The sequence below is a fragment of the Protopterus annectens genome, chromosome 3.part1, assembly GCF_019279795.1.
Source record: "Protopterus annectens isolate FY-2018-M chromosome 3.part1, PAN1.0, whole genome shotgun sequence".
Classification (NCBI taxonomy): Eukaryota; Metazoa; Chordata; order Ceratodontiformes; family Protopteridae; genus Protopterus; species Protopterus annectens.
Genome location: NC_056732.1, coordinates 441,822,686 through 441,848,315, shown reverse-complemented (window position 1 = coordinate 441,848,315; position 25,630 = coordinate 441,822,686). Strand labels below are relative to the sequence as shown.

The following is a 25,630-nucleotide window of genomic DNA, read 5'->3' as shown; positions in this document are numbered from 1 at the left end:
TCACAGGAAGGTCTACATCAATCTGAACCACGAACCCAAGCATACTATAAATTTATGCTTTTTCCTCTCTGCTAAAATGTCTACAAAGTAAACGTATATCAAACCAGCTATTTATGACCATAATCAAGGAGGAGATTAAAGAACTTCCTTCATTTTTTCAAGGGGTTCTCCAAAGAAGATGTCCACTGGTCGAGAAGTAGAAGAAAGGGCATCCATGGTCTCTGATTCATAACCTTCAGGAAAGGGGACATAGGCCACACAAGCCTCTATCTGTCTTTGAGATATGGGAATTAGAATCATCATGTGAGGTTCCTCCTATTTTTTGTTTTTAAGAGAATCAAGCCCCTCCCCAACTCAGGAGTGAGCTCATGCACACAGACTGGTGCCAGACACTGCGGGGACAGGGAACTAGCAGCACAGCACACTACACTACACAAAGGCAGCACAACATGGGAAGGGATTCAAAATAAGGATGACGTAGGCTTTTTATTTCACTTAACAGTGTGATCCTACCTCTCAGTCTGCCACCAACATCCAAACTCTGACAGATGAGCTACTGGTAAGATCATCATCTGGACTCTTTTCACATGATAGCCGGAGGCTGGATCCAGGAGGACAGTCACTAGCCTCAAAAGACAAGTCTTAGGGTTAGACTGGCTGACCAAGAGCTCCAGCATGTTTGAGCATAGGGTTGTGCAACAGCCTTGAAATGCACCCCCCGAACAGTACGGCTAGAGGGCATGCCCTCCCAAACACAAGTTCAACTGAAGCAATGGTCTGGTAGGGACTCCTCTCCCTAGGATAAGTGCACCACCTACATGGAATACAGTGAGGGCTAGCTGTACATTAAAATTACATCAAAGAGGCAATTCTGGATCTGGCCTCAAATGTTAGCATTCATAGTTACATGATGAACACCTGTGGCTAGAAGGTTACGAATTGTTGATCATGCTTCTCAACATCTTAGTACAAGAAATCTGGACAAACACGAAAAATAATGGAGGGATAAAGATGCAAAAAATAGGGCCAAGTTTTAAATATTACTATTGTAAATTTAGAAAGCTCTTAGAATAAATGGTTGAGTTAGCGTGCATTTTCTAAAGGATATGAAGTCTGCAACTCAAATAACTGACATTATTTATTGATTTCTATCCTCAATGATTTCCCAGAAACCAATACATTTTATAAGGAATAGACCAAAAACTTGCAGCAAAAATCTGGACATTCTGCAAAAATATGGACAACTGAGAGGTATGAATTGCAGATCTTGTTGCAAAGAGATGCTGACTTCCATCATTTTTATGAAGTAGGCCAACAGTTTGTCCCTTCAGGATTATGAAATCGCAATACTCAATTTCTATCACTTGAGACAATTTTTCACATCATGTTCTTCTCTGACATAGTACAGAAAGTAAAAGAATGGGTTTTGCCTAGTAATTTGATGCTCACATGTACAGTCACAACAAAACTTTTGCCAGAGAAAACAGAATTTTGCTAATGATACCCAATATCATGAATCAAACTGTGAGACAAAGACCTGAGGGTCTCTATGTATGAGCACATATACACAGCTGATGTGCTGTATCACAACATGCATTGAATGGGTGCATAAAAGGTTTGATCAAAGAGGAGCGAAATTCTGACTACTGTGCTCCTCAAACTACGGACATCAAGTAGAAATCAGCTCTGCCTCTATTACAACTCTGTTTTAATGTAATAAGGAATAAGATGTTATAAACAAACAATTTTAATCTTGCTAAGCTGATCCTTACTCCTGGAGTAATAAAAGCCCCGATGCCACTCTTCCATTTAGATCTGCCTCTGCCTCCTCGACCGGAGAGACTAGAACCACGTGGTCTCCTCCTTCCTGGGAAACCAGACCCACGTCCCTGTTAAGTTAAAGGGAAAAAAGAAGTAAATGCCATGTGAGACAAAAAAATAATGGCAAGACTAGTAAAGAAAAAATAATTATGTTTAATCCGGGACAATCTATGATAAGTGCTTAATACATACATTATATATAATAAGAATAAATAAGTATACGCTAAGGCAACACGTTCCAACAAAAATAAATAGGATAAAAGTCAATACCATAAACGGAACGTGAGGGCCTGTGAAAACTTCCTAATTGCCAAATCTCCGTAGTATTGTAGTATCACCAACAAGGTATAAGCAGCAAGGTAAAGGTCCATAGCAGAGCAAAATTCACTTCATATATCCAACACAGTACCAACGATTGTAACAGGAACGTTCTTTATTCACATAAAGCAAACTCAGTAAGCGCTTTCACCATACACGGCTTCTTCAGACTGTAACAAACATTCTAAAACCACAGTCTTTAAATACATTTCACACAGATCTAAACAATCATTCAATCAACATATAATATAATTATTTAAAGAGACCATGGATGTATAGACCCTATCTAACATTCTTACTTAGCTAAAAAATAATGCTAAGTGAATAGCGAACTACTGTAAGTTACTACATAATAAACTATATATACAATCATTTAAAAATATATTATATATTTGAAAATATATTTGAAAATATATATTTAAAAAATTTTTAAAATACATTCCCCAAAAGTAAATGCATGGATTAATGTAAAAACCTACTTAATCTCCTTCTTTTCAACATGGGTTGGATACTAACTTTGTCATTAAGACCGGGATAAAGCTCCGCTCTGCATCTCAGAATCCACCTTAATTCCATTTCCAACGTATAGTTCTCAATGTCCCCTCCTCTGGTATTACTGTGAATATGTTGCACTACAAGGAAAGTAAACGTATGTTCCTCACTAGTGGACATCTGATGTTTCGCTAATGCATTATTAAGATCCTTTACCCTCATTTTGTAACAATGCTCCCTAATTCTCTCTCTTAATTGCCTGTTGGTTTTACCGATGTAAAACGCAGTACAGGCGGAGCAAAGGGCAAGGTAAACAACATTCATGGACTTACAGTTTGTCCCTGTCATGAAGGTAAAAATCTGCCCAGTGATAGGTTGCTGAAAGATGGTACTCTCATTGATAAGTCCACATTGGTTACAATTACCGCAGGCACTAGTATTAAAACCAGGATTAAAATACCTGGTACCACTTTTATGACAAAGAATCTCTTTGAGGTTCCTCTTATTTTTATACATGTACTTTGGTCTAGGGCCTACCACTTTCCGAATTTCCTCATCAACACATAGTACTGCCCAATGTTTCTCAATAATATTTTTGACATTATAAACATCTTGAGTGTAAAAGACAGGTAAACTAACACCAGTGTCCCTATTCCTTGGTGTATACCCATTCCTTCCAAATTCATTACTCCAACCATTACCTGAAAAGTATGGACGGGCTGTAGTAGCCCTGAGCCCTCTGGATATATCCAACACATGCATAGAACGAGCATGCACCCTCTACATGTTTTTAATAATGTAATGAGAGGTCAAGCCATGAGAGCATCTCACCTTAACCCTATAGATGAGGGCTATAATGAAGAGATTTCGAGTTTGAGAACCAGGTTAACAGATCGATCATACAATGGTGTTGAAGTAGATAAGGTCATTAGAGAAACCAGAGGGCTCAGGGCTACTACAGCCCGTCCATACTTTTCAGGTAATGGTTGGAGTAATGAATTTGGAAGGAATGGGTATACACCAAGGAATAGGGAATAAGGAATAGGGACACTGGTGTTAGTTTACCTGTCTTTTACACTCAAGATGTTTATAATGTCAAAAATATTATTGAGAAACATTGGGCAGTACTATGTGTTGATGAGGAAATTCGGAAAGTGGTAGGCCCTAGACCAAATTACATGTATAAAAATAAGAGGAACCTCAAAGAGATTCTTTGTCATAAAAGTGGTACCAGGTATTTTAATCCTGGTTTTAATACTAGTGCCTGCGGTAATTGTAACCAATGTGGACTTATCAATGAGAGTACCATCTTTCAGCAACCTATCACTGGGCAGATTTTTACCTTCATGACAGGGACAAACTGTAAGTCCATGAATGTTGTTTACCTTGCCCTTTGCTCCGCCTGTACTGCGTTTTACATCGGTAAAACCAACAGGCAATTAAGAGAGAGAATTAGGGAGCATTGTTACAAAATGAGGGTAAAGGATCTTAATAATGCATTAGCGAAACATCAGATGTCCACTAGTGAGGAACATAAGTTTACTTTCCTTGTAGTGCAACATATTCACAGTAATACCAGAGGAGGGGACATTGAGAACTATACGTTGGAAATGGAATTAAGGTGGATTCTGAGATGCAGAGTGGAGCTTTATCCCGGTCTTAATGACAAAGTTAGTATCCAACCCATGTTGAAAAGAAGGAGATTAAGTAGGTTTTTACATTAATCCATGCATTTACTTTTGGGGAATGTATTTTAAAAATTTTTTAAAAATTTTTTAAATATATATTTTCAAATATATTTTCAAATATATAATATATTTTTAAATGATTGTATATATAGTTTATTATGTAGTAACTTACAGTAGTTCGCTATTCACTTAGCATTATTTTTTAGCTAAGTAAGAATGTTAGATAGGGTCTATACATCCATGGTCTCTTTAAATAATTATATTATATGTTGATTGAATGATTGTTTAGATCTGTGTGAAATGTATTTAAAGACTGTGGTTTTAGAATGTTTGTTACAGTCTGAAGAAGCCGTGTATGGTGAAAGCGCTTACTGAGTTTGCTTTATGTGAATAAAGAACGTTCCTGTTACAATCGTTGGTACTGTGTTGGATATATGAAGTGAATTTTGCTCTGCTATGGACCTTTACCTTGCTGCTTATACCTTGTTGGTGATACTACAATACTACGGAGATTTGGCAATTAGGAAGTTTTCACAGGCCCTCACGTTCCGTTTATGGTATTGACTTTAATACATACATTATTTAATCCCATTTTTCTAGGTCACTAGTAAACACAGTGCTCACAAGTAAACATGCATCAGGAATGCCATTACAAAAATACAAGCACAAAGCCAAGTCTGTAGTGTAGAGGAAGAAAGACCTAACTATGCAGCAGTCAACGCAAGTTTGATTACCGGTTCAGGTGCCTACAACAGCTGTCCTGAGAGGATTGTAATGAGAGTTTGAAGACGGCTTAATCATGGAGGAGGGTGCTGTCTCTGGCTTGCCACTTGGGTGACACCTAGTAGAAGCACTAGGTGTTTATGTACAGGATTCTTGAGCCAGCAGAGTCTGGAATGCTTTTAGTGCTGCAGCAGAAGGGAAACTGACAGGTGAAGGAAACCATTCACCCAGAAGGCAGTGATTGCTGGCTCTGGGGAGCTGCCAAGGAGGAGCAGGGAGTGTTCCTAAGAGGAAAAAGCAGGCTGCCCCTGAGTACCATCAAGCTAGCCCACTCCCTACCAGCTGACTTCTGCCAAGGAATGGTGGGCTGATAGGAATTTACATGCAGGCATAAATGGACTACAGGACTCTCTGCCTATCTAGGGAATTCCTGGCTCCTGTTTAGCCAGAATGAATGGGCCAACTGTGTGAAGGTAAACGAGCCATCAGCAAGGCCCTGGGGGAAAAGTAAAGGAAAAAAAAAAGTACACACAAAAAATAATGCACATAAATTAAATGCTCTGATAAAGACACATGACAAGTCATCCTATAGTTCAAGAAAACACCATGCTCCACCAGTCTTGTGGGGGGCATTATCACTAGCACCAGAAAGTACAGTTGTGTACACTTACTAAAAATGTAGATGTTCGAGTGTATTCACTGTTGCAGTCATCACCTGTGAGTTATCCCTGCTGTGGTAGCCCTTGGCCAGCCCGAATACCAGAGTCAATGTTTTTCTGCATCGGCTGCTGTCACTTGCTGGCTGACATCAGGTCATTAGTGCTATAAAGGAAGGCAGCAGGCACCATAGCATCAGTTTTTCTTGCCCTAACCAGTCAGAGGCCCAAGTAAATATGGTAAAGTGGTCCTGGTGGCTAAAAGCCACCGTTAGAAACTTATGTCTCCCTAAAGAAAGATGATATAAGGGGGAAGGAGGGTGGGAAACCATGACTGCAACAGTGAATACACTCGAACATCTACATTTATGGTAAGTGTACACAACTGTACTATGTTCTTCCTGTTTCACTGTTACAGTCATCACCTGTGGGAGGATTCCCAAAGCTGAGGAGAGGGGTGTTAGGATTAGTATGAGACCTAGGAATGGGTCGGTATGTTCTGCAGAACTGCAAAGACAAATCCTGCCCTAACTTTAGAAAATAGAGGTAGGTGGTAATGCTTGGTAAAGGTATGGACAGAAGTCCAGGAGGAAGCTTCCAGGATGTCCCTGGTGGGAACTCCTTTGAGGAATGCTGTGGAAGTGGAGGCTGACCTAGTGGAATGGGTTCGAATGGACTTAGGGAGGTTTCCCATGCAATCTGTAGCAAAAATGGATACAGTGTGATATCCATTTCGAAATGGTTTGTTTGGAAATGGGCTTCCCCTCTGTCCCTGGGGCAAAGCTGACAAGTAGTTGGTCTGTTTTCCTGAAGGGTTTAGTATGGTCCAGTTAGTATCTTAACTGTCTGTGCACGTCTAGTGAGTCCAGAATTCTTTCCCCCTTGTTTTGAGGGTTGGGAAAGAAGGTGGGTAGATGTATGGCCTGGTTAAGAGTTACATTAGATACCACCTTGGGCATAAAGGAGGGATTAGTCCTCAGGGAGACCCTGTCTGCATGGAAGATGAAGGGCTCAATGGCCATCAGTGCCTGACACTCTGAAACCCTTCTGGCTGAGTTGATAGCTAGGAGAAATGCAGTCTTCCAGGAGCGGTATCTTGGCTCTGCTGAAGCAGCAGGTTCGAAGGGTGGTAAAGGTAGTTTTTCCAAAACATAAATCAGGTCATAGGCTGGAGTGGGTGGCCTTCTGGGAGGTATAATATTAGAAGCCCCTCTGAGGAATTGTTTAATCAAAGGATGGGAGGAACAGGGACTGTTCTGTATCAAAATGAGCAGAGATGGCTAAGGCGTGGCTTTTAATACAGGAGAAGGAGAGGCCACTATTAAGTAGCTCTGCTGGGTAGTCCAGGATAAGAGGGATGCAAGGTTGTGAGGTACTGTCCCCTCTGGACTGGCTCCAGGAGTAGAATCTTCTCCATTTTCCTGCGTAAGATTTTCTGGTGCTGGGCCTTCTGGCCTCTGTGATAATGTCTAGGACCTGTTTGCTTAACAGAGGCCCCTCGTTTGCCTTTAGAGTATTAGCCATGCTGATAATTTGAGAGCCTGCAAGTCTGGGTGCAGCATCCCCCCCCACCTGAGTTAAGAGGTCTGAGATCAGGGGAAGCTGCCTGGGAGGCTGTAAGGTCAGCTGCGCAGTAAGGGGTACCAATGTTGTCTGGGCCAGTCTGGAGCAATGAGGATGGCCTTTGGTCTCTCCTCCCTTATTTTGATCAGTACTTTGGGAATAAGAGGCAGAGGAGGGAATGCATACACAAAGAGGGTGTTCCAGGGGAAGGTCAAGGCATCCACCTTCCACGCTAGGTGGTGATACTCCCCAGTACAGATTTTTTTCAGCTGATGATTGAGATGCAAAGCAAAGAGATACATTTCTGGAGTCCCCCACACCTGAGTGATCTGTAAAAAGATTTTTCTGTGGAGCTGCCATTCGTGGGGGTCCAGGGAGCTTCTGTTTAAGTGGTCTGCCAAGGTGTAGTTGATCCCTGGTAGGTATTGGGCTATCAGGTGTAGTCCCATGGAAGAGGCTGTCAGCCAGAGGTTCATGGCTAGCCTGCACAGAGGGTAAGACTGGGTCCCTCCCTGTTTGTTGATGTACCACATTACTGTGGTGTTGTCTGTTTTGATAAAGAGAACCCCTGGCTTGAGATGGGGTTTGAAGGAAGTCAGAGCCTTTTGTGCTCCCATCATTTCCTTCTGGTTGATGTGTAAGGGAAGGTACTGGGCATCCCAAAGACCTTAGGTGCACATGCCTTCTAGGCGAGCACCCCAAGCTATGTCTGAGGCATCGGTGGTAATGGTCTGCCCGGTTAGGCGGAGGGTGAAGGAAAGACCCTTGTTCTGGGTACAGGCCGCTGCCCACCATAGAACCTCAGCCCTTATATACAGGGGATCAGAGGTAGAGAGGTCTCTAGAGGTTGAGAGTGCTGACACCAAAGGTTCTTTCGGTACCACTGAAATTTTCTCATGTGAAGCCTGCCCAGAGGAATTAGAAGGATGCAAGATACCATGTATCCCCAAGGGTTGCAGGAACTTCCTCACGGTGAGTTGACTTCTGGAAGCCAACTGGGTAAAATAGAGAGGCAGGAAGCTCTGCTTTTCTGGAGAAAGGAAGGCCACTTGTGATGCTGAGTCCAGCAATGCTCCCAAGAAAATGATCTCCCTGGAGGGTGTTTAACTTTATTTCTTCTCGTTGATGGTGTACCCTAAGGAGGTTAAGAGAGTTTTGACAAAGAGGAGGTCCTTGAGGAGCTTTTTCTTTGCAATCTGCCTGAATGAGGCAGTCGCCCAGATAAGGGTAACTTTGTATATTTTTCAGTCTGCAAAATGTTATGGCCGGGACTAAGATTTGGTGAATACCCTGGGAGTAGTAGATAAGCCAAAGGGTAGCACAGAGAACTTAAAGTGCTGTGAGGCTGCTCTGAAGCAAAGGAATTTCCTGCAGGATTCCCTTATGGGGATGTGGAGGTAGGCATCTTTTAGATCTAGGGTAACTAATCAGGCATTTTTTGTCAGCATAGGCAGCAGCTGCTGCAACGTTAGCATTTTGAATTTGGGGACCACCAGGAAGGTGTTCAGAATGGACAGATCCAGGATGGGGTGCCAAGTGCCCTCTTTTCTGGGAACAAGGAATAGTCTAGAATAAAAGCCTTTGCTTGTTTGATCTGGGGGGACAGGTTCTACTGCCCCCTGGGATATGAGAGTTTGGACTTGTTTCAATGCCTCTGCCCACTGATTTGGAGGTTAGGTCTGGTACCCTCTTGGAATTGGGAGTTCAGTGAATGAGAATTTGTATCTCTGAAAAATGATCTTTAAGACCCATTAGTCCTTTGTTACAGAAAGTCAATTTTCTTTGCAGAGGGAGAGCCTTCCTCCTGGTTTTTGGTGAGTGAAAAGAGGGTAGGGGGAGAGGGAGTCATTGAGAGTTTTTGCCATAGAGGGATGGCGTAGAACTCCCTGCCTTTGGAGTGGACCTGGTCCACTGTCTGGTTCTCTGCTGTCCCTGGGATAGGAGTCTGGGTGGTCTGTCCCTACAGGGCTTACCTTGCCCCTGGTCTGCTAGATGCAGGAAAGGACCAATGTTTTGAGGGGACATTCCTGCTGAACCTAGGAGGTTGTACCTAAAGGAAATCTTTTACTGTTTGCATAGATTTTGCTTTGTCTTCCATCTTTTTAAGCACCTCTTCTGCTTTTACTCCACACAAGCCGTCCTTATCCAAGGGTGCATCAAGAAATTTAGATTTGACATGATCAGGGAGAGGTTGTTCCTTCAACCATGCATGTCTCCTAATGACAGATCCTGACACTGCTGCCTTGGTTAAGGCTTCTAGGGCGTCATATCCATAGTGTAATGAGTGTTTAGCCACTTGACAAGTAGAGTGCAATAAATCTGGTAACTCTTTCAAATTGGCACAGTCAAGAAAGGTAGAAATCTTTTGCTTTAATAGTTCCAAAGTGTGTTGTTGATATTTTAACATCTGGGACTGACAGTTGAGTGCTCTGATAGCTAAGGTTGCAGAGGTGTATACTTTTTTACCCAATCTGTCCAGAGCTCTGGAGTCCTTGTCAGAAGGAACAGGATTATTTGCAGAACTGGCCTTAGCTTCTTTTGGTCCCTGTGTAATGACCTCTGGGGTCTGCAGCAGGGTTTCTGTACAGGTATTTGTGAGAATCCAGTACTTTGTAACACCTGTCAGGTTTTTTGGGAGCAGGTGGGAAGGTGTCAGGAGTTAAACTGGATTCATGGAAGACATCATCATCCACCTTGAAGATTGGCAGGATGGCCAAGGGTCTGTGCTGGGGGGCAGGTCTAGAAACTCTCTTAGTCTTTTCTTAGACTGAGGGAAGTCCTGGGATTCCCAGTGGAAATGTTCCCTGAGTGTGTGAAGGGTTTCCCCAAAGGAAATATCTTCTGGTGGGGAGGCAGAAGGAATGGATTCCTCTGCATCTGAATCCTCATAAGCAGTCAGAGGTTGTTGTTCCTCTTCAAAATCTGAATAATCAGACTCCTCAGAATCCTGTTCTGTCAGTATTTCGGGCGAAAGGTCTCTTTTCCTTTTAGAAGGTGTGGCCTGACTAATCCTGATAAGGGTGATGAGATCCTCCGCCATTTTAAGCATTTCAGTTTGGGGTGGTAGAGCATGAGTAAAATGGTGGCTAGAGATAATTTTCCTAGGAGTGGCCTTGCTTCTAGGCCTAAGAGTATCCATCGGTCTGAGAGAAACGGTAGTCGGAGAAGACGTCGGTTTTTGTCTAAATTCGGTAGTGTGAAAAACCTCCTCAGAAGCTGGTGCCTGCGTCACGGCTCCGGACCCAACTAGGGCAGACAATCAAAGGCTCGAAAGACGAAGAAGATACCTGCGGCATACCGGACTCCAAAAGGGTCTCAGTAGAGGCCTGCAAAGGTATTCAATCGGACATCAGGGGCTGCAAAGGTGCCTCACAATTATGGAGAGCCGACGACCTGCTTAGCGGTAGAGTCGTCAGAAGGCTTAACCTTGTGTGGTCTCTCTCTGTTTTTATTCCTACGTTTTTTCAGAATGTTTACAGATTGTTGGCTGACGGATGCCATTTTGGAATGCGAAGACGGAAGACGAAAATACCTGGCTACAATAAGAGCTCTACGATGAATGGTTCTCGCGTTAAAGAGGGCACAGAACCGACAACGGGGGACATCATGGTCTGGGCCTAAACAAAGGACACAGTATGAATGATAGTATCTGTGTGGTATTTGCTTTCCACAGGCGAGACAATTGTTAACTTTTTCAGACATCGGTTAGTGCAAGAAAGAAAGGATCCTGACAGGGTACTTAGCTTTAGATGTTTTCAGCTATAATTCAAACTCTGGTAGCGAATGACCGGCACACTTACGAACTGCTTCAGCTACGGGCTCCACGGTAAGAAAGACTGGTGTAGTGGAATCGGCTGCCTACCTTTATAGCACTAACGACCTGATGTCAGGCAGCAAGTGGCAGCGACCGATGCAGAAAAACACTGACTCTGGTATTCGGGCCGGTCGAGGGCTACCACAGCAGGGATAACCCACAGGTGATGACTGCAACAGTGAAACACGAAGAACATCAGTGCTATTAGGCTACAAGCTAACTAACATCATGCCACAAGAAATTTACAAAATAAAAATCTGTCTATAAAAATAAATATTAAAATATATACTTCTAAATAAATTAGAAGGTAAGACCAGAAAGATTATAAACTGTACAAACAGTGAGATCATCAACAAAAAGAAGTGGCAGTACAGCCACTTAACAGTTTTATATGTAACATTTTTTAAATATTCATCTGTCAGCAATTCAAATAGTATTTCTTGTACATTTTCCTGGAATTTGTCAGGATGATAAAGGTACAGGTTAGCTATGAGTTTGGTTCTCTGATGAAGAGAGAAAGGCAGAAAGATAAATGACCCAGAAGACACCATACCTCTGAAACAAATTTCCACTGGTACCATGTAAATATACCTCTCTCCTATCTTTTAAAAAGGGAGCTTGAAATTTACATGAAGAATACAAAGTCTTAACATGTGGTGAAGGTGGACAAGCCTTTCAAATGTAAACAGGAACAGGTTATAAGTTTGATTCCACTAATGTATCCCAATCCACACTGTCACTGCATGTTCTCTATATTGCTGTACGTGGCTTGTAATTTTTGTTATAATTTTATGTAACCCAGGCTTGGCCTGTGATTGGTCGTCTTAGATATCCCATATAACAAAATGAAAGTAAATAAATAAATACATAGACAGACAGATACAAAAAAATTAAAAAACAAATTAAACAAAAACGACTACAAGGTACTCAAAAGGCTCTGTGCAGCACCTACAGTAACTTTAGATCTTCAAGCCCGTCACTGACAGCAAAGCCCATCTCACTTAGAAATGTTCTCCTCCCATCTGAGGTAAATAACAGTTGGTGTAAAATTTTATCACAACAGTAGATGCCCTTCTCTTCACTGTTGCACTCTTCATAACCTGTGGGATCTCCCGCCAAGGACTGTCCAACATCTGGCTAGTATATCAAAGCCTTTACCTACTACCAGCATTGCACATCAAACGTATGCTCCCCGCATCAGGGTAGGGCATAAAAGTGATGTACGTTCATTTCAAACTCAGAACTAAAGTGCCCCAGGAAAAAAGAGAAGTAGTACATCCAGGGACAAAGGAGATGCCTAAGAGAAAGACAAAGACTCCTCGACCAGCCAGATGTTCCCAATAGAAACTCTTGTTATAGTAGAAATCGGCCATGTCTCAACACTGTTTTAATGTAATAAAAAAATAAGATTCACTGTAACAATGAAGAGAAGGACATTTATTGTTACGGTAAGATTTTACACAACTGTATTATGTCCCTCCATATCACGGCAGCAGTATTTCATAACTTGTAGGACAGCACAAAAGTTACTATAAGAAATGGGAGGAGGAAGACATAGAGGAACCCTCCCCAAACCAATGAAGAACAGCCCTGGCAAATCCGGCACTGTCTCTGGAAATGACATCCAATTTGTAATGTTTAGTGAAGGTGTGCACAGAGGACCAAGTAGCAGTTTCAAGTATGGAATTGGTGTCCAATACCCTTGAAGAAGGCTCCAGAGGAAGCTACTGCCCTGGTAGAAGAGGTAGAGCTGTTTGCCATGAAAAGAACCGCAAAAGGAAATAGCCTTTAAAATCCAGGAGAAGATGATTTGCTTAGAAACTGCCAAACCCAATGTCCTAGTATGAAATGAAAGAAAAAGCTGCTCAGATTTGTGTATGGCCTTTGTCTTATCTAAGTAACACTGGAGTTGCCTATGAAGATCAAAGGCATGTAGAACCTTATTACTAGCAGATTGTGGTGAACGAAAAAAAGGAAGGAAGATGGATAGACTGATTAAGGGAAAACTCATTGACCACCTTGGACATAAAAGGATTAGTATGGAGAAACACCATGTTCTTGTGAAAAATCAAAACATGGGAAACCACCATCAAGGCATGGAGTTCAGAAACTCTCTTGGCAGAGGTGAGAGAAATTAATAAAGCAGTCTTCCAGGTGCAATGTTACAAAGAAACTGCAGCAGGCTCAAAAGGAGCCCGAGTAAATTTCTCAATAACAAAATTAATGTCCTAAGAGGGAAGGATAGGTTTCCTAGGGGGGCACATGTGCTGGACACCTTTCAGGAACTGTTTAACCTCAAAATGAAAAGCCACAGTGGATTCAAAGGCACACAAGTAGAAACCGTTGACAAGTGAGCTTTAACAGAAGAATATGCCAAGCCAGCATGGAGCAGTCACACAACAAACAGAGAACCAAAAAGACCAATACTGAAAAAGAATCCTCGTGAAGCTTAAAACACAAAACAGAAAATCTCTTCCACTAGGACACATATGATTTTCTAGGATCTACGTTTAATAATCAAATGGTGATATCATTGAATTTCATTTTTGTGAGATGAAAATTGCAAAAATGAAATACCCGTATGGCGAGTATTTCCCAGAGCAAGTAAACACTTGCCCAAACGTCAACAAAACACACACCGGAGTAAATAAAACCCACCTAGGTGGGGAGCTATGCCCCCCCCCCCAACTATATATACCAACTCAGAGATTGCACTACAGTGTAGAAAAGGACATGTTGGGAAAGTGTTTAGTTGCTCTGGTAAAAAAGTAGTCATTCGGGTATTTAATTTTTGTGATTTTCATCTTGCAAAAATTAAATCTGATATGTCCATTCAAGTATTAGAAGGGGATCCAATTTTCTGGTACTGAGTTTCCTGGCCTCCTGCAGAACCTTAAGCATGTCCGCAAAAAATTGGTGTCAAAAGGGAATTAAAACCTACCATACAAAGTGTCACTTGAAGTGTGGACAAGTGAGGGTGAAGGAAAGATCCCTTGTCTTGTGTGAGAAGATCCATTTATTGAGATATCTTGTGATGACTGGCCCTGGCCAGATGAAAGAGAAGGGTGAACCAATGCTGTCTGGGCCAAAAAGGATTCACCAGCAAAATTTATGAAGTGTCCTGTTTGATCTTGTGCAGGACCCTGGAAAGAAGAGGTAGAGGAGGAAAAGCAAACAGGAAAGTACAGTTGTGTACACTTACCATAAATGTAGATGTTCAAATGTATTCACTGTTGCAGTCATCACATTTTGGTTATCTGCTAGCAGTAGCCCTCAGCCGGCCAGATTAACAAAGTCTTGGGTCCTGCGTCAGTTGCTGTCTCTTCTTCTGTGACATCAGGGGTATAAAACATGCAGCCAACACCATTACATCAGTTTTTCTTGTCCCAAGACCCCTTAATGGGAAGCAATAAAATATATATATATATATATATATATATATATATATATATATATATATATATATACACACACATATATACAAGGACATACCTCCAATAAAAAAGCAAATACACCAAAAAGCTTTTAAGCAGAGTAAAGGAGAGTAGAGGTATAGCCAAAAAAAAAGCCAGGGGGCTGGAGGGAGGGTAACCAGGACTGCAACAGTGAATACACTCCAACATCTACATTTATGGTAAGCGTACAACACTGTACTATGTTCTTCGTGTTTCACTGTTGCAGTCATCACATTTGGGTAGATTTCCAAAGCTAAGGATGGGAGGAGGAATTTAGATAGCATTAGGACCAGCTATAAGACCCCGCAAGACTACAGTGGCAAAGCCAGGTCTGGATTTAGAGAAAATTGGCAAATGGTAATGCTTGGTGAAGGTATGTACAGAACACCAGGCAGCAGCTTCTAGGATGTCCCTGGCAGGAACACCTCTGAGAATGGCTGCAGAGGTAGATGCAGCCCTGGTTGAATGGGATCTGATCCCCTGTGGGATTTTTTTCCATGGTGCTTATAGCAGAAATGAATGCAATGGCCTAGCCATTTAAAAATGGTTTGCTTTGAAATAGCCTTCCCCTCTGCCCCTGCAGCAAATGCCACCAGCAGTTCAGATTTGCTTTGAGGTTTAGTTCTGTCCAAGTAAAATCTAAGTTGTCTGTGCACATCTAAGGAGTGCAGTAACCGTTCCCCTTTGTTCTGTGGGTTAGGAAAGAAGGTTGGCAAATGAATGGACTGACTGAGAGTCACACTGGATACCACCTTGGGCATGAATGAGGGATTGGTTCTGAGGGACATCCTGTCCGCATGAAAGATGATGAAAGGCTCCACTGCCATAAAGGCCTGTATTTCACATACCTTTCTTGCTGAAGTGATTGCTAAAAGGAAGGCTGTTTTCCAAGAAAGGAATTTTAAATCTGCACTAGCAGCTGGCTCGAAAGGAGGAACAGTGAGTTTCTCCAATACAAAGTTAAGGTCCCAGGCTGAAGTTGGTGCTCTCCTGGGTGGTCTTAAATTTTTGGCCCCTCTGAGGAAGTGCTGAGCAGTGGATGAGAGAAGAGGGGAGGTTCTGTGTTATAATGAGCTGAAATGGCAGAGCCATAAATTTTGATGGAGGAAAAAGACAGGCCCTTGTGAAGCATCTCAGTTAAGTATTGTAAAATCTGAGGTAAGTTGGGTGCTGCTGTGCTCATCCCTTGAGATTGGTTCCAGGCACAGAATCTTTTCCATTTTTCAGCATAAGATTTTCTAGAACTAGGCCTCCTTGCCTCTAAAATGATATCCATCACTGGTTTACTGAGGGATGGTAAGGGAGAGAGACTAAGCAATTAGCCAGGCTGCTAGGTTCAGGGTTTGAAGTTGAGGGTGCAGAATCTGGTTCTCTTGCTGAGACAACAGGGTAGGGGTCAGAGGCAGGTGCCATGTGGCCAACAGTGACACACTGCGCAAGAGGGGGTACCAGTGCTGGCATGGCCGGTCTGGTGCAATCAATATCATCCTTGGTTTGTCCTGTTCGATCTTTAGCAGTACTTTGGAGAGGAGAGGCAGAGGAGGACAGGCATAAACTGTTTTTTCCAGCTGAAGGACAGAGCATCCACTTTCCAAGCTTGTTTGTGGGGAGTCCTTGTGCAAAAGTTGTCAAATTGGTAGTTCTGGGGGGAGACAAACAGGTCTATATCTGGGCTCCCCCATTTGTTTGTCAACATGTTGAAAATCTTTGGTTCCAGTTTCCACTCGTGTGGGTCCATGAGGTTTCTGCTTAGTCTGTCTGCCAGTGTACTTAGTTTTTATGGCAGGAATTGAGCTTGTAGATGCACTTGGTAGCTCAAGGCTGTGTTCCACAATGCCATGGGTAGTCTGCAGAGGCGCAAGAATGGGTACCCCCTGCTTCTTTATGTACCACATAACAATGGTGTTGTCCGTCTTTACCATTAATTGTCTTGGAAGAATGTGGTCCTTGAAGGCTATCAGAGCATTCTGTACAGCTAACATTTCTTTTTGATTGATATGCAGGTGCATTTCACTTGGGTTCCATTTGCCCTGAAAGCACTTCCCTGCCAGGTGAGCCCCCCCATGCATAGTCTGATGTGTCTGTTGTTAGGGTTTGGGTGGCAGGGGGTAGAGTGAATGGTAGTCCCTTGTTTTGGTGGCAAGCATCTGCCCACCAAAGAAACTCTAGGTGTAGGCAAGGTATGATAGGAATCATTGCTTCTAGATCCTGTGAATGTTGACACCATAGGCTTTTTAGATACCACTGTAGTTTCCTCATATGCAGTCTTGCATATGGAATTAGAAGAATGCAGGAGGCCATGAACCCCAAGGCTTGAAGTATTTGCCTTGCAGATAGCAGGGTTTTCATGGCCACTAATTTGAAGTAGGTTGTCAAATGAATTTGTTTCTCTGGCGTGAGGAAAGCCATCTGGGAAGTTGTATTCAACCTTGCTCCCAGGAATATAATTTGTTGACAGGGTACCAGATGCGATTTCTTTTCATTTATGGTGTACCCCAGACAAGTTAGCACCCTTTATACAAAGGCCAGATGATTCAAAAGTATGTCCTGGCTTTCTGCCTCAATTAGAGGGAATAGAGCCCTCAGCATCAGAATCCTCATAGGTAGATAAGGGTAAATCCTGGTCATCAGAGGAAACAGAAATTTCAGAATCCTGGTCAGAAGTATCATAAGCAAACTCTGTCCTAGGTCTCTTAGAGGGGGAAGGTTGGCTTCCCCTGATTAAAGTAATAAGGTCTTCAGCCATTCTTATCATTTGTTTTTTAGGCATAGAGGCCTGGCCATACAGTTGGGGCATCAGTTTTCTAGGCATGGTTCAAGTTTTAGACCTTGAAGAAGAAGATGGTGTCGGTTTAATATGCAAGTCAGTAGGCCTGAATAAACCCTCAGAAGCCGGTGGCTGCACAGCGGCTCCAGACCCATCCAAGGTAGAGACATCCGCAGGGTCCACAAATGAAGCATCTCGTGGCATACTGGACTCCGAATGGGTCTCAGTAGAGGCCTGTGAATCTGAAGTAGCCGGTATCGGGCTGCGAAAGCGCCTCACTGAGTACTGGTGAACTGGCGACTGGCTTAGGAAAAGTGTCGTCGGCAGCTTTGGACCTAGGCGGCCTGTAGCTGTCTTTATCTTTGCGTTTTTTCAGAACGTCGGAAGTCGGATGGCTTACCGAAGACACATCTGGATAACTGAACCAAGCACCAAAATATTTAGAAGCAAAAATATACCGACGACGGATAGTTCGTGATTTAAATAAGGCACAAAACCGACAGCGTGGTATGTCGTGGTCAGGGCCTAGGCAAGGAATACAGTACGAATGAAAATCTTTGAGGTATTTGCTTAACACAACAAATGCAATTATTTACTTTTACTGACATTGGTTTAGAGCAAGAAAAAGTTTCCCCAATGGGGTACTTAGCTTTTAGCTGAAGACTTCGGTTCTAAAACTCGAAAACGAAAATTTCAGGAGTTGGCCGACCGCCACTTGCGAACTGCTTCGGCTTCAGGCACTGCATGGTAAGAAAGACTGATGTAACGGTGTCGCCTGCATGTTTTATACCCCTGACGATCTGACGTCACAGAAGAAGAGACAGCAAGAGACACGGGACCCAAGACTTTGTTAATCAGGCCGAATGAGGGCTACTGCAAGCAGATATCCCAAATGTGATGACTGTAACAGTGAAATATGAAGAACATCACTCCCTTCCAGAAAAAGTCATGGCATCCACCTTTCAAGCCAGAGGACATGGGGACTTTGGAGCAGAAGCAAGGAAGCTGTCCATTCAGAGGCAAGACAAAAAGATCCAGCAGGGAAATACCTCACCAATCAACTATGTCCAAAAACATTTCTCAGTGAAGCATCCCTTCGTGACGCTGTGCCCTGGACCTGCTCGGAGAGTCTACCACAAAGTTTTGTTTCAAAGGAATGTAAAATGCCTGAAGAGAAACCTCCTATTGGACATCTAGATCCCAAGCCTGAAGGTCTCGTCTGCAAAGAAGTCAAGACCTTGTGTCCACTTGCTTGCTGATGTACCACATGACTGTGGTGCTGCCTGCAGAGACCTTTAAAGGACCTGCGGACCAAAGAGAGTGGAAGGGCCCACATCTCTTTTGTGCTGATGTGGTTCAGCCATTGACGAGGGAGCCAGAGACCCTGAACCCTCAGACTGCCGGCAGCAGCCCCCCATCCCTGATATGGAGCATCTATAAACAGCTCCTTAGATGGAGTAAGAGGATGAAGAGGGATACCTGGGTTGAAAGATATGTGCTGAATCCACCAATAAAGCTCAAATTTTCAGAAAGGAGAGTAAGGGAATTGGAAACTCCAGAGGGTGGCAATGTTGAAGCCAGTGACCGCAGATACCACTGGAACTTCCTCATATCAAGTATGGCAAAAGGATGCATATGAATGGTCAAAACCATGAACCCCACCAGCCCTTAGAAATTCCCTGGCAGAAATGAGAGACAGAGGAAGTGAAGACTGGAAGTAGGTTGTGAGAAAGACCCTTGGGAGAAGAAAGAGAAGCCAGCACTGGAACATTCTGAATCCAGAAAAATGTGATCCTGAGAGGGGTACATGACTGAATCCTGGAGACTGATGGTGAAAACCAGACTCTGCAGATCCTGCAGCAGCCTGAATGGAAAAGAAGACTGAAGAAACAGGTAATTCAAATAGGAAAATATCTGCATGCCTTGAAGCCTACAGGAAAGCTCTGACTGAAGCCAGGCATTTGATGATTTCCCATGGGGCTGTGGAAATGCCAAAGGGAAAAGCACAGAACTGAAAAACTCGAACACGAAAATCTCAGGAGTCGGCCGACCGGCACTTGCGAACTGCTTCGGGCACCGTGTGGCAAGAAAGACTGAATAAAATGGCATCGGCTGCATCTTTTATACCCCTGACGACCTGACGTCAGGGAAGAGGCGACAGCAACCGACGCAGAACCCAAGACTTTGGAATTCAAGCTGACTGAGGGCAACCTGCCAGCAGGATAACCCAAATGTAATGACTGCAACAGTGAAACACAAAGAACATGGAGTGTATTTTGAGAAAAAGAAGTTATGTCTTACCATAATGTTCCATCTGTGTTGTTGATCTTCTTTCATTCATCACTGATGGGGTTCGGTCCCAAGCCCTCGGAACAGAGTGGGCCTAATACCAAGCTCGCGCCAGTCAAAAACTCTCGAGCTAAGCTTCTACCCACAATGCCCTTCTCCCTGTTACCTCAAATCGAGTTTGCTCATGTTGCATGTGTAAAAGCAGAGGCCATTTCTGCGCAAATGCCCTAAGACACCACTTGGACCCAAAGTAACTCCCAGGAGCCTTTGGCAGGGGGAAGGAGGGTGGGAAGTGATGACTGAAAGAAGATCAACAAAACAGATGGAACGTTATGGTAAGACGTGATTATATGATGATGTTAATGGGACAGAATCCCCAGCTACCTTGTGATCCCTGGTCGGCACTTATGGAAGAACGTTCCTGAGTATCACTGAGCAGAAGGCAGTTCTCCCTCTGGAGACCACATTCAATTTGTAATGATTGATAAAGTGTGGGGTTTAGCCCAAGTGGCTGCTACACAAATATCATCCATAGAAGCCCTGGAGAAGAAGGCTACGAATGTTGCCATAGATCTAGCAGAATAGGCATTAACATTCTGTGGCATAGGTGGTTTTGCAAATGAATAAGTGAAACAGATGCGGTCTCTTAACCATTTTGATAAAGTGACCTTGGAGACAGAATTTCCCATTCTAGGCCCAGAGAAGGAAATGAAAAGTTGGTCAGTCTTATGTACTGCTTTGGTCCTGTCTAAATAACAACTCAATTGCCTGTGTACATCCAAGGAATGTAGGCAGTATTCTTCTTGATTAGAAAAAATTGGGAAAAATACTGGTAGGTCAATAGACTGATTGATGGAAAAGTCAGAAATAACTTTCGAGGAAAAAAATAAGGTCGTCTGGAGTGATACTCTGTCCTTGTGGATGACTAGATAGGGTCTTTTTGGTGCACAATGCCTGAAGCGCCATGACAAGAATGTGGTGTCACATTTTCCTGCGGGCTCAAAGGGAGGTTGAATCAAAGAATGGAGAATTAACCTGAGGTTCCATGCCTGTACAGGCTGTATGACTTGAGGCCTAATGTGAGCAACTCCTTTGAGAAAAGTTTTACATAAACGCAGTGATATGAGAGGAGTACCATCCAGCCCATTATGATAATTTGAAATAGCCACCAGATGTACTCGTATGGCAGAAACTGCGGCTCCATCATCGAAAAACTTAGACAGGTATTGTAAAACCACAGTGACTGGAACCGAATACGGATCTAGCATATTTTCCTTTGACCAAACAGAGAACCTTTTCCATTTGTCCCGATATAGTCTTCTGGTGGATGGTTTATGAGAGGCTAGAATAATGTCACAAACAGGTGAGGTGAGATCATCCTGCCTGGCAACTAACAGAAGTGGAGAAACCAAGCTGTCAGCTTGAGACTAGACAGATTCGGGTGACTCAACCCTTGGGGGTGAGAAATCATGTCTGAAAGAAAGTCCAGAACCCACAGTTGACATAGATGAGACTGAAGGAAGGGGGAAGCAAAAGTACAGTTGTGTACCTACCATAAATGTAGATGTTCGAGTGTATTCACTGTTGCAGTCATTACACTTGGGTTATCCTGCTGGCAGGCTTCCCGCAGTCGGCCTGAATTCCAAAGTCCTGGTCCGGCGTCGGTTGCTGTCAGGTGCCCCCAAAAGGGTAAGCTAAAAACATTGCTTATAAAAAGCATGCACTAAAATAAACAATACCTTCATCTACAAGCAAATACACCACATAGGTTGTATAGAATAGAGAAATACAGGTAAGTCCCAGCAAAGAAAGGGGGATGGTGGGTGGGTAACCTGGACTGCAACAGTGAATACACTCGAACATCTACATTTATGGTAGGTACACAACTGTACTATGTTCATCGTGTTTCACTGTTGCAGTCATTACACTTGGGTTGAATCCCAAAGCTGAGGTTGAGCAGCTGGGTCTAAATAGAATTAGGAGTGGCTATGAGGCCCTGCAGAACTGCAGTGGCAAAGCCTGCTCTGGATTTAGAGTAAAGAGGTAAGTGGTAGTGCTTGGCAAAAGTGTGCACTGAACTCCAAGTTGCAGCCTCCAAAATTTCCTTGGTTGGTACTCCTCTGAGAAAGGCTGCTGATGTGGCTGCTGCCCTAGTCGAATGTGGCCTAATGCCCTTAGGCACTGATTTGCCATGTTGTGCATAGCAGAAATGAATGCAGTGTCCTACCCATTTTGAAATAGTCTGCTTTGAGACAGCCTTTCCTTGTGATCCTGCAGCATATGCCACTAAACGTTGCTCAGTCTTTCTGAAAGCTTTAGTTTTGTCCAAGTAGAAGCGTAGCTGTCTGTGTATGTCCAAAGAATGCAGAAGCCCCTCCCCTTTATTCTGGGGATTTGGATAAAAAGTAGGCAAATGAATGGTTTGATTAAGAGCCACACTGGATACTACCTTTGGCATAAATGTTGGGTTTGTCCTTAGAGAAACCCTGTCCGGATGGAAAATAAAAGGTTCCACTGCCATTAATGCCTGTAACTCTGAGACTCTTCTTGCTGAAGTTATTGCTAGGAGCAGAGCTGTTTTCCATGATAAGAATTTTATCTCAGCTGTATTGGCTGGCTCAAAAGGAGGCAGTGTGAGCTTTTCCAAGACAAAATTGAGGTCCCATGTAGGTATCGGTGCTCTCCTTGGGGGGTCTTGTGTTTTTGGCCCCTCTGAGGTACTGCCTTAGCAGTGGATGTGAAAAAATAGGTGGTTCCATATTGTAATGATCTGAAATGGCAGAGGCATGGATCTTAATTGATGAGAAGGATAGGCCTTTGTCCAGCATCTCAGTTAGGTATTGTAAAATCTGTGGAATATTTGGAACAAGCAGGTCAATTCCTTGTGCCTGATTCCAAGCACATAATCTCTTCCATTTTTCTGCATAAGATTTTCTGGTGTTGGGCCTCCTGGCTTCCAAAATGACATCCATAACTGCTTTAGAGAGAGGTGTGTTCGGAGTGGTTATATTATTCGCCATGCAGCCAGATTTAAGGTTCTGAGTTGGCTGTGCAGGATCTGATTGTTTTGTTGGGTCAGAAGATGAGGAATTTGAGGTAAAGTCCAGGGTGGGCCTTGAGACAAGCTCTTTAGGATTGGGTACCAGTGCTGGCGTGGCCAGTCTGGGGCAATCAGAATCATTTTTGGCTTCTCTTGTCTGACCTTTAGGAGTACCTAGGGGAGGAGAGGCAGTGGAGAAAAGGCATAAACTGTCAGGGTTTTCCAGCTGAATGATAGAGCATCCACCTTCCATGCTTGTGTGTGATAAGTCCTTGTGCAGAATCTCTGTAGTTGGCAGTTGTGAGAGGAGGCAAATAGATCTATGTCTGGGCATCCCCATTTCCTTGTTATCATGCTGAAGGCTTGTGGATCTAGTTTCCATTCGTGAGGGTCCCATGAGGTTTCTGCTTAGTTCGTCTGCCAGAGTATTTGTCTCTCCTGGCAGAAATTGTGCTTGCAGATGCACTTGATAGGTCAATGCTGTGTTCCACAAAGTCATGGTTTGCCTGCAGAGGGGGTAGGAATGTGTGCCCCCTTGCTTGTTTATGTACCACACGACTGTAGTATTGTCCGTCTTTAGCAACAGTTGTCCTGGATGGAGTAGATCCTTGAAGGCTGTCAGGGCATTCTGTACAGCTAGCAACTCTGTTTCATTGATATGAAGATGCATTTGGCTTGCGGGCCACGTGCCTTGAATACATTTTCCTGCCATGTGCACCCCCCCAGGCATAATCCGATGCATCTGTTGTTAGTGTCTGCCTGGCTGTGGGTAAAGTGAATGGCTGTCCCTTGTTGTGGTGACAGGCCAGAGCTCACCATCGAAAATCCTGTTGCAGGCAGGGAATGAGGGTAATTATTGTTTCCAGGCTGTGGCAATGTTGAGTCCAAACACTTTTTAGATACCATTGTAGCTTCCTCATATGCAGTCTTACTTATGGAATTAGCAGAATGCAGGATGACATGAAGCCCAAAGCCTGCAGAATTTTTCTTGCAGGTAACTGGGTTTTTGTTGCCATCATTTGGAAGTAATAAGCCAGTTGCCTTTGTTTGTCTGGCGTGAGATAAGCCATCTGGGCAGTTGCATTTAAGCTTGCACCCAGGAATATTATCTCTCGAGAGGGTACTAGTTTTGATTTATTTTCGGTTACTGTGTACCCTAGGCAAATTAGTAATCTTTTTACAAACGCCAGATGCTTTAGTAGAATGTCCTTGCTCTCTGCTTGAATAAGGCAGTCATCCAAGTAGGGATATATTTGAATTCCTCTTTGTCTGCAAAATGCAATTACTGGTGCCAGGCATTTTGTGAAGACCCTGGGCGCAGTAGATAAGCCAAAGGGCAGTGCAGAGAATTGGTAGTGCATTGAGCCAGCTATGAATCTGAGGTATCTTCTGCAAGACTGTCTGATTGGGACATGCAGGTATGCCTCTTTGAGGTCCAAAGTTACGAGCCAAGCCTTCTTGCCCAGCATGGGCAGAAGTTGCTGCAGTGTCAACATTTTGAATTTTGGAACGTCCAGAAAAGTGTTTAGAATAGACAGGTCCAGTATTGGTCTCCATGCTTTGTCCTTTCTGGGTACCAAGAAAAGCCTCGAGTAAAATCCTTGTCCCTGTTCTTGCTGTGTTACTCGCTGAATAGCCCCTCATGTCCATGAGAGATGAAATTTGCTTTTGTGCCTCTGCCCATTGATTGTGTGGCAGGTCTGGCATACCTTTTGCCTTTGGGAGGGTGTGAAAGTGGAACCTGTAGCCATGAGAAACAATATTCAGTACCCATTTGTCCTGGGTGATCATGTGCCAATTTTGTGAGAAAAGTGCTAGCTTTCCCCCTAAGGGTGCTGCCAAAAGGTAAGTGCTTGGCATTGGCAGTGGGAAGTCATTGGGACTGTTTCCTATATGGTTGTGATTTGTCTTCTCCACTTTTGGAGGTGGAAGCACCCCATTGTTTAGGCCTGTATGAGGCTTGGGGCTGAGATCTGCCTCTAGGGCGTCTGTATGTGCCTCTTTGTGGCCTGTCTGACACTGGAAAGGATCAATTCTTAGAAGGCCAGTTCCTGCTAAATCTGGGTGGCTGAACCTGTAAGAAATCCTTTACTGTCTGCATTGATTTCGTTTTATCCTCCATTTTCTTTAACAACTCTTCTGCCTTAACACCAAACAAAGTATCATGTTGTAATGGAGCATCCAATAATTTTGCTTTAACATGATCAGGCAGACTCTGTTCCCAAGCATGCCTTCGAATGACAGAGCCTGAAACTGAGGCCCTGCAAGAAGCCTCTAGTGAATCAAAACCAAATTGCAAAGTATGCTTTCCCACTTGTTCAGCTGCATGCAATAAATCCTGCATTTCCTTGTTTTCAGGACATTCAGAGTTTGTCAGCATTTTCTGTTTTAGCAGAGACATTAGATATTGCTGGTATTTAAGCATGTGAAACTGGCAGTTTAAAGCCCTTACAGCTAAAGTAGCAGAGGTGTAATTTTTTTCCCCCATCTGTCCAGTGCTCTAGAATCCCTATCAGAGGGAACAGGGTTTTTTTTTTTTTTTTATACAGTGGAAGCCTTGACCCCTTTGGGACCCTGAGATATAGTTTCTGGGTCAGCAGCAGGGTTTTTATAAAGAAATGTATGTGAATCTGGAACCCTGTAGTACCTATCTGGCTTAACTGGTGCAGGGGGTAAAGAATCAGGAGACAGGCTGGACTCAGAAAATACATCATCTACAATGTCTAGTACAGGAGGAATAGCAAGAGGTCTATGTTGAGGCAATAAAAGAAAGTCTCTGAGCCTTTTCTTGGATTCTGAATAATCTTGGCTCTCCCAGTGGAAATGCTCCCTCATGGTGTGCAGGGTTTCCCCAAAAGAATAGTCCTCAGGAGGAGAGGCTGAAGGGATAGATTCTTTAGCATCAGAGTCCTCATAGGGAGGAAGAGAATATCCCTGTTCTGAAGAGGAATCAGATGAAATAGAAACCTAATCAGAGGAGTCATAGTCCGTGTCTTGCCTAGGC

At 43.4% G+C, this 25,630-nt stretch overlaps 1 protein-coding gene across 1 annotated transcript in view; it reads right to left on the bottom strand.

The window, feature by feature from the left end:
• KMT2C (lysine methyltransferase 2C) overlaps positions 1-25,630 on the bottom strand; it is a gene marked incomplete in the record, with an annotated part of 4,117,755 nt that overhangs the window by 2,649,014 nt on the left and 1,443,111 nt on the right. The window contains 1 exon segment of the mRNA XM_044066891.1: positions 1,773-1,889. Within this exon segment, the coding sequence (XP_043922826.1) occupies positions 1,773-1,889 (117 nt within the window).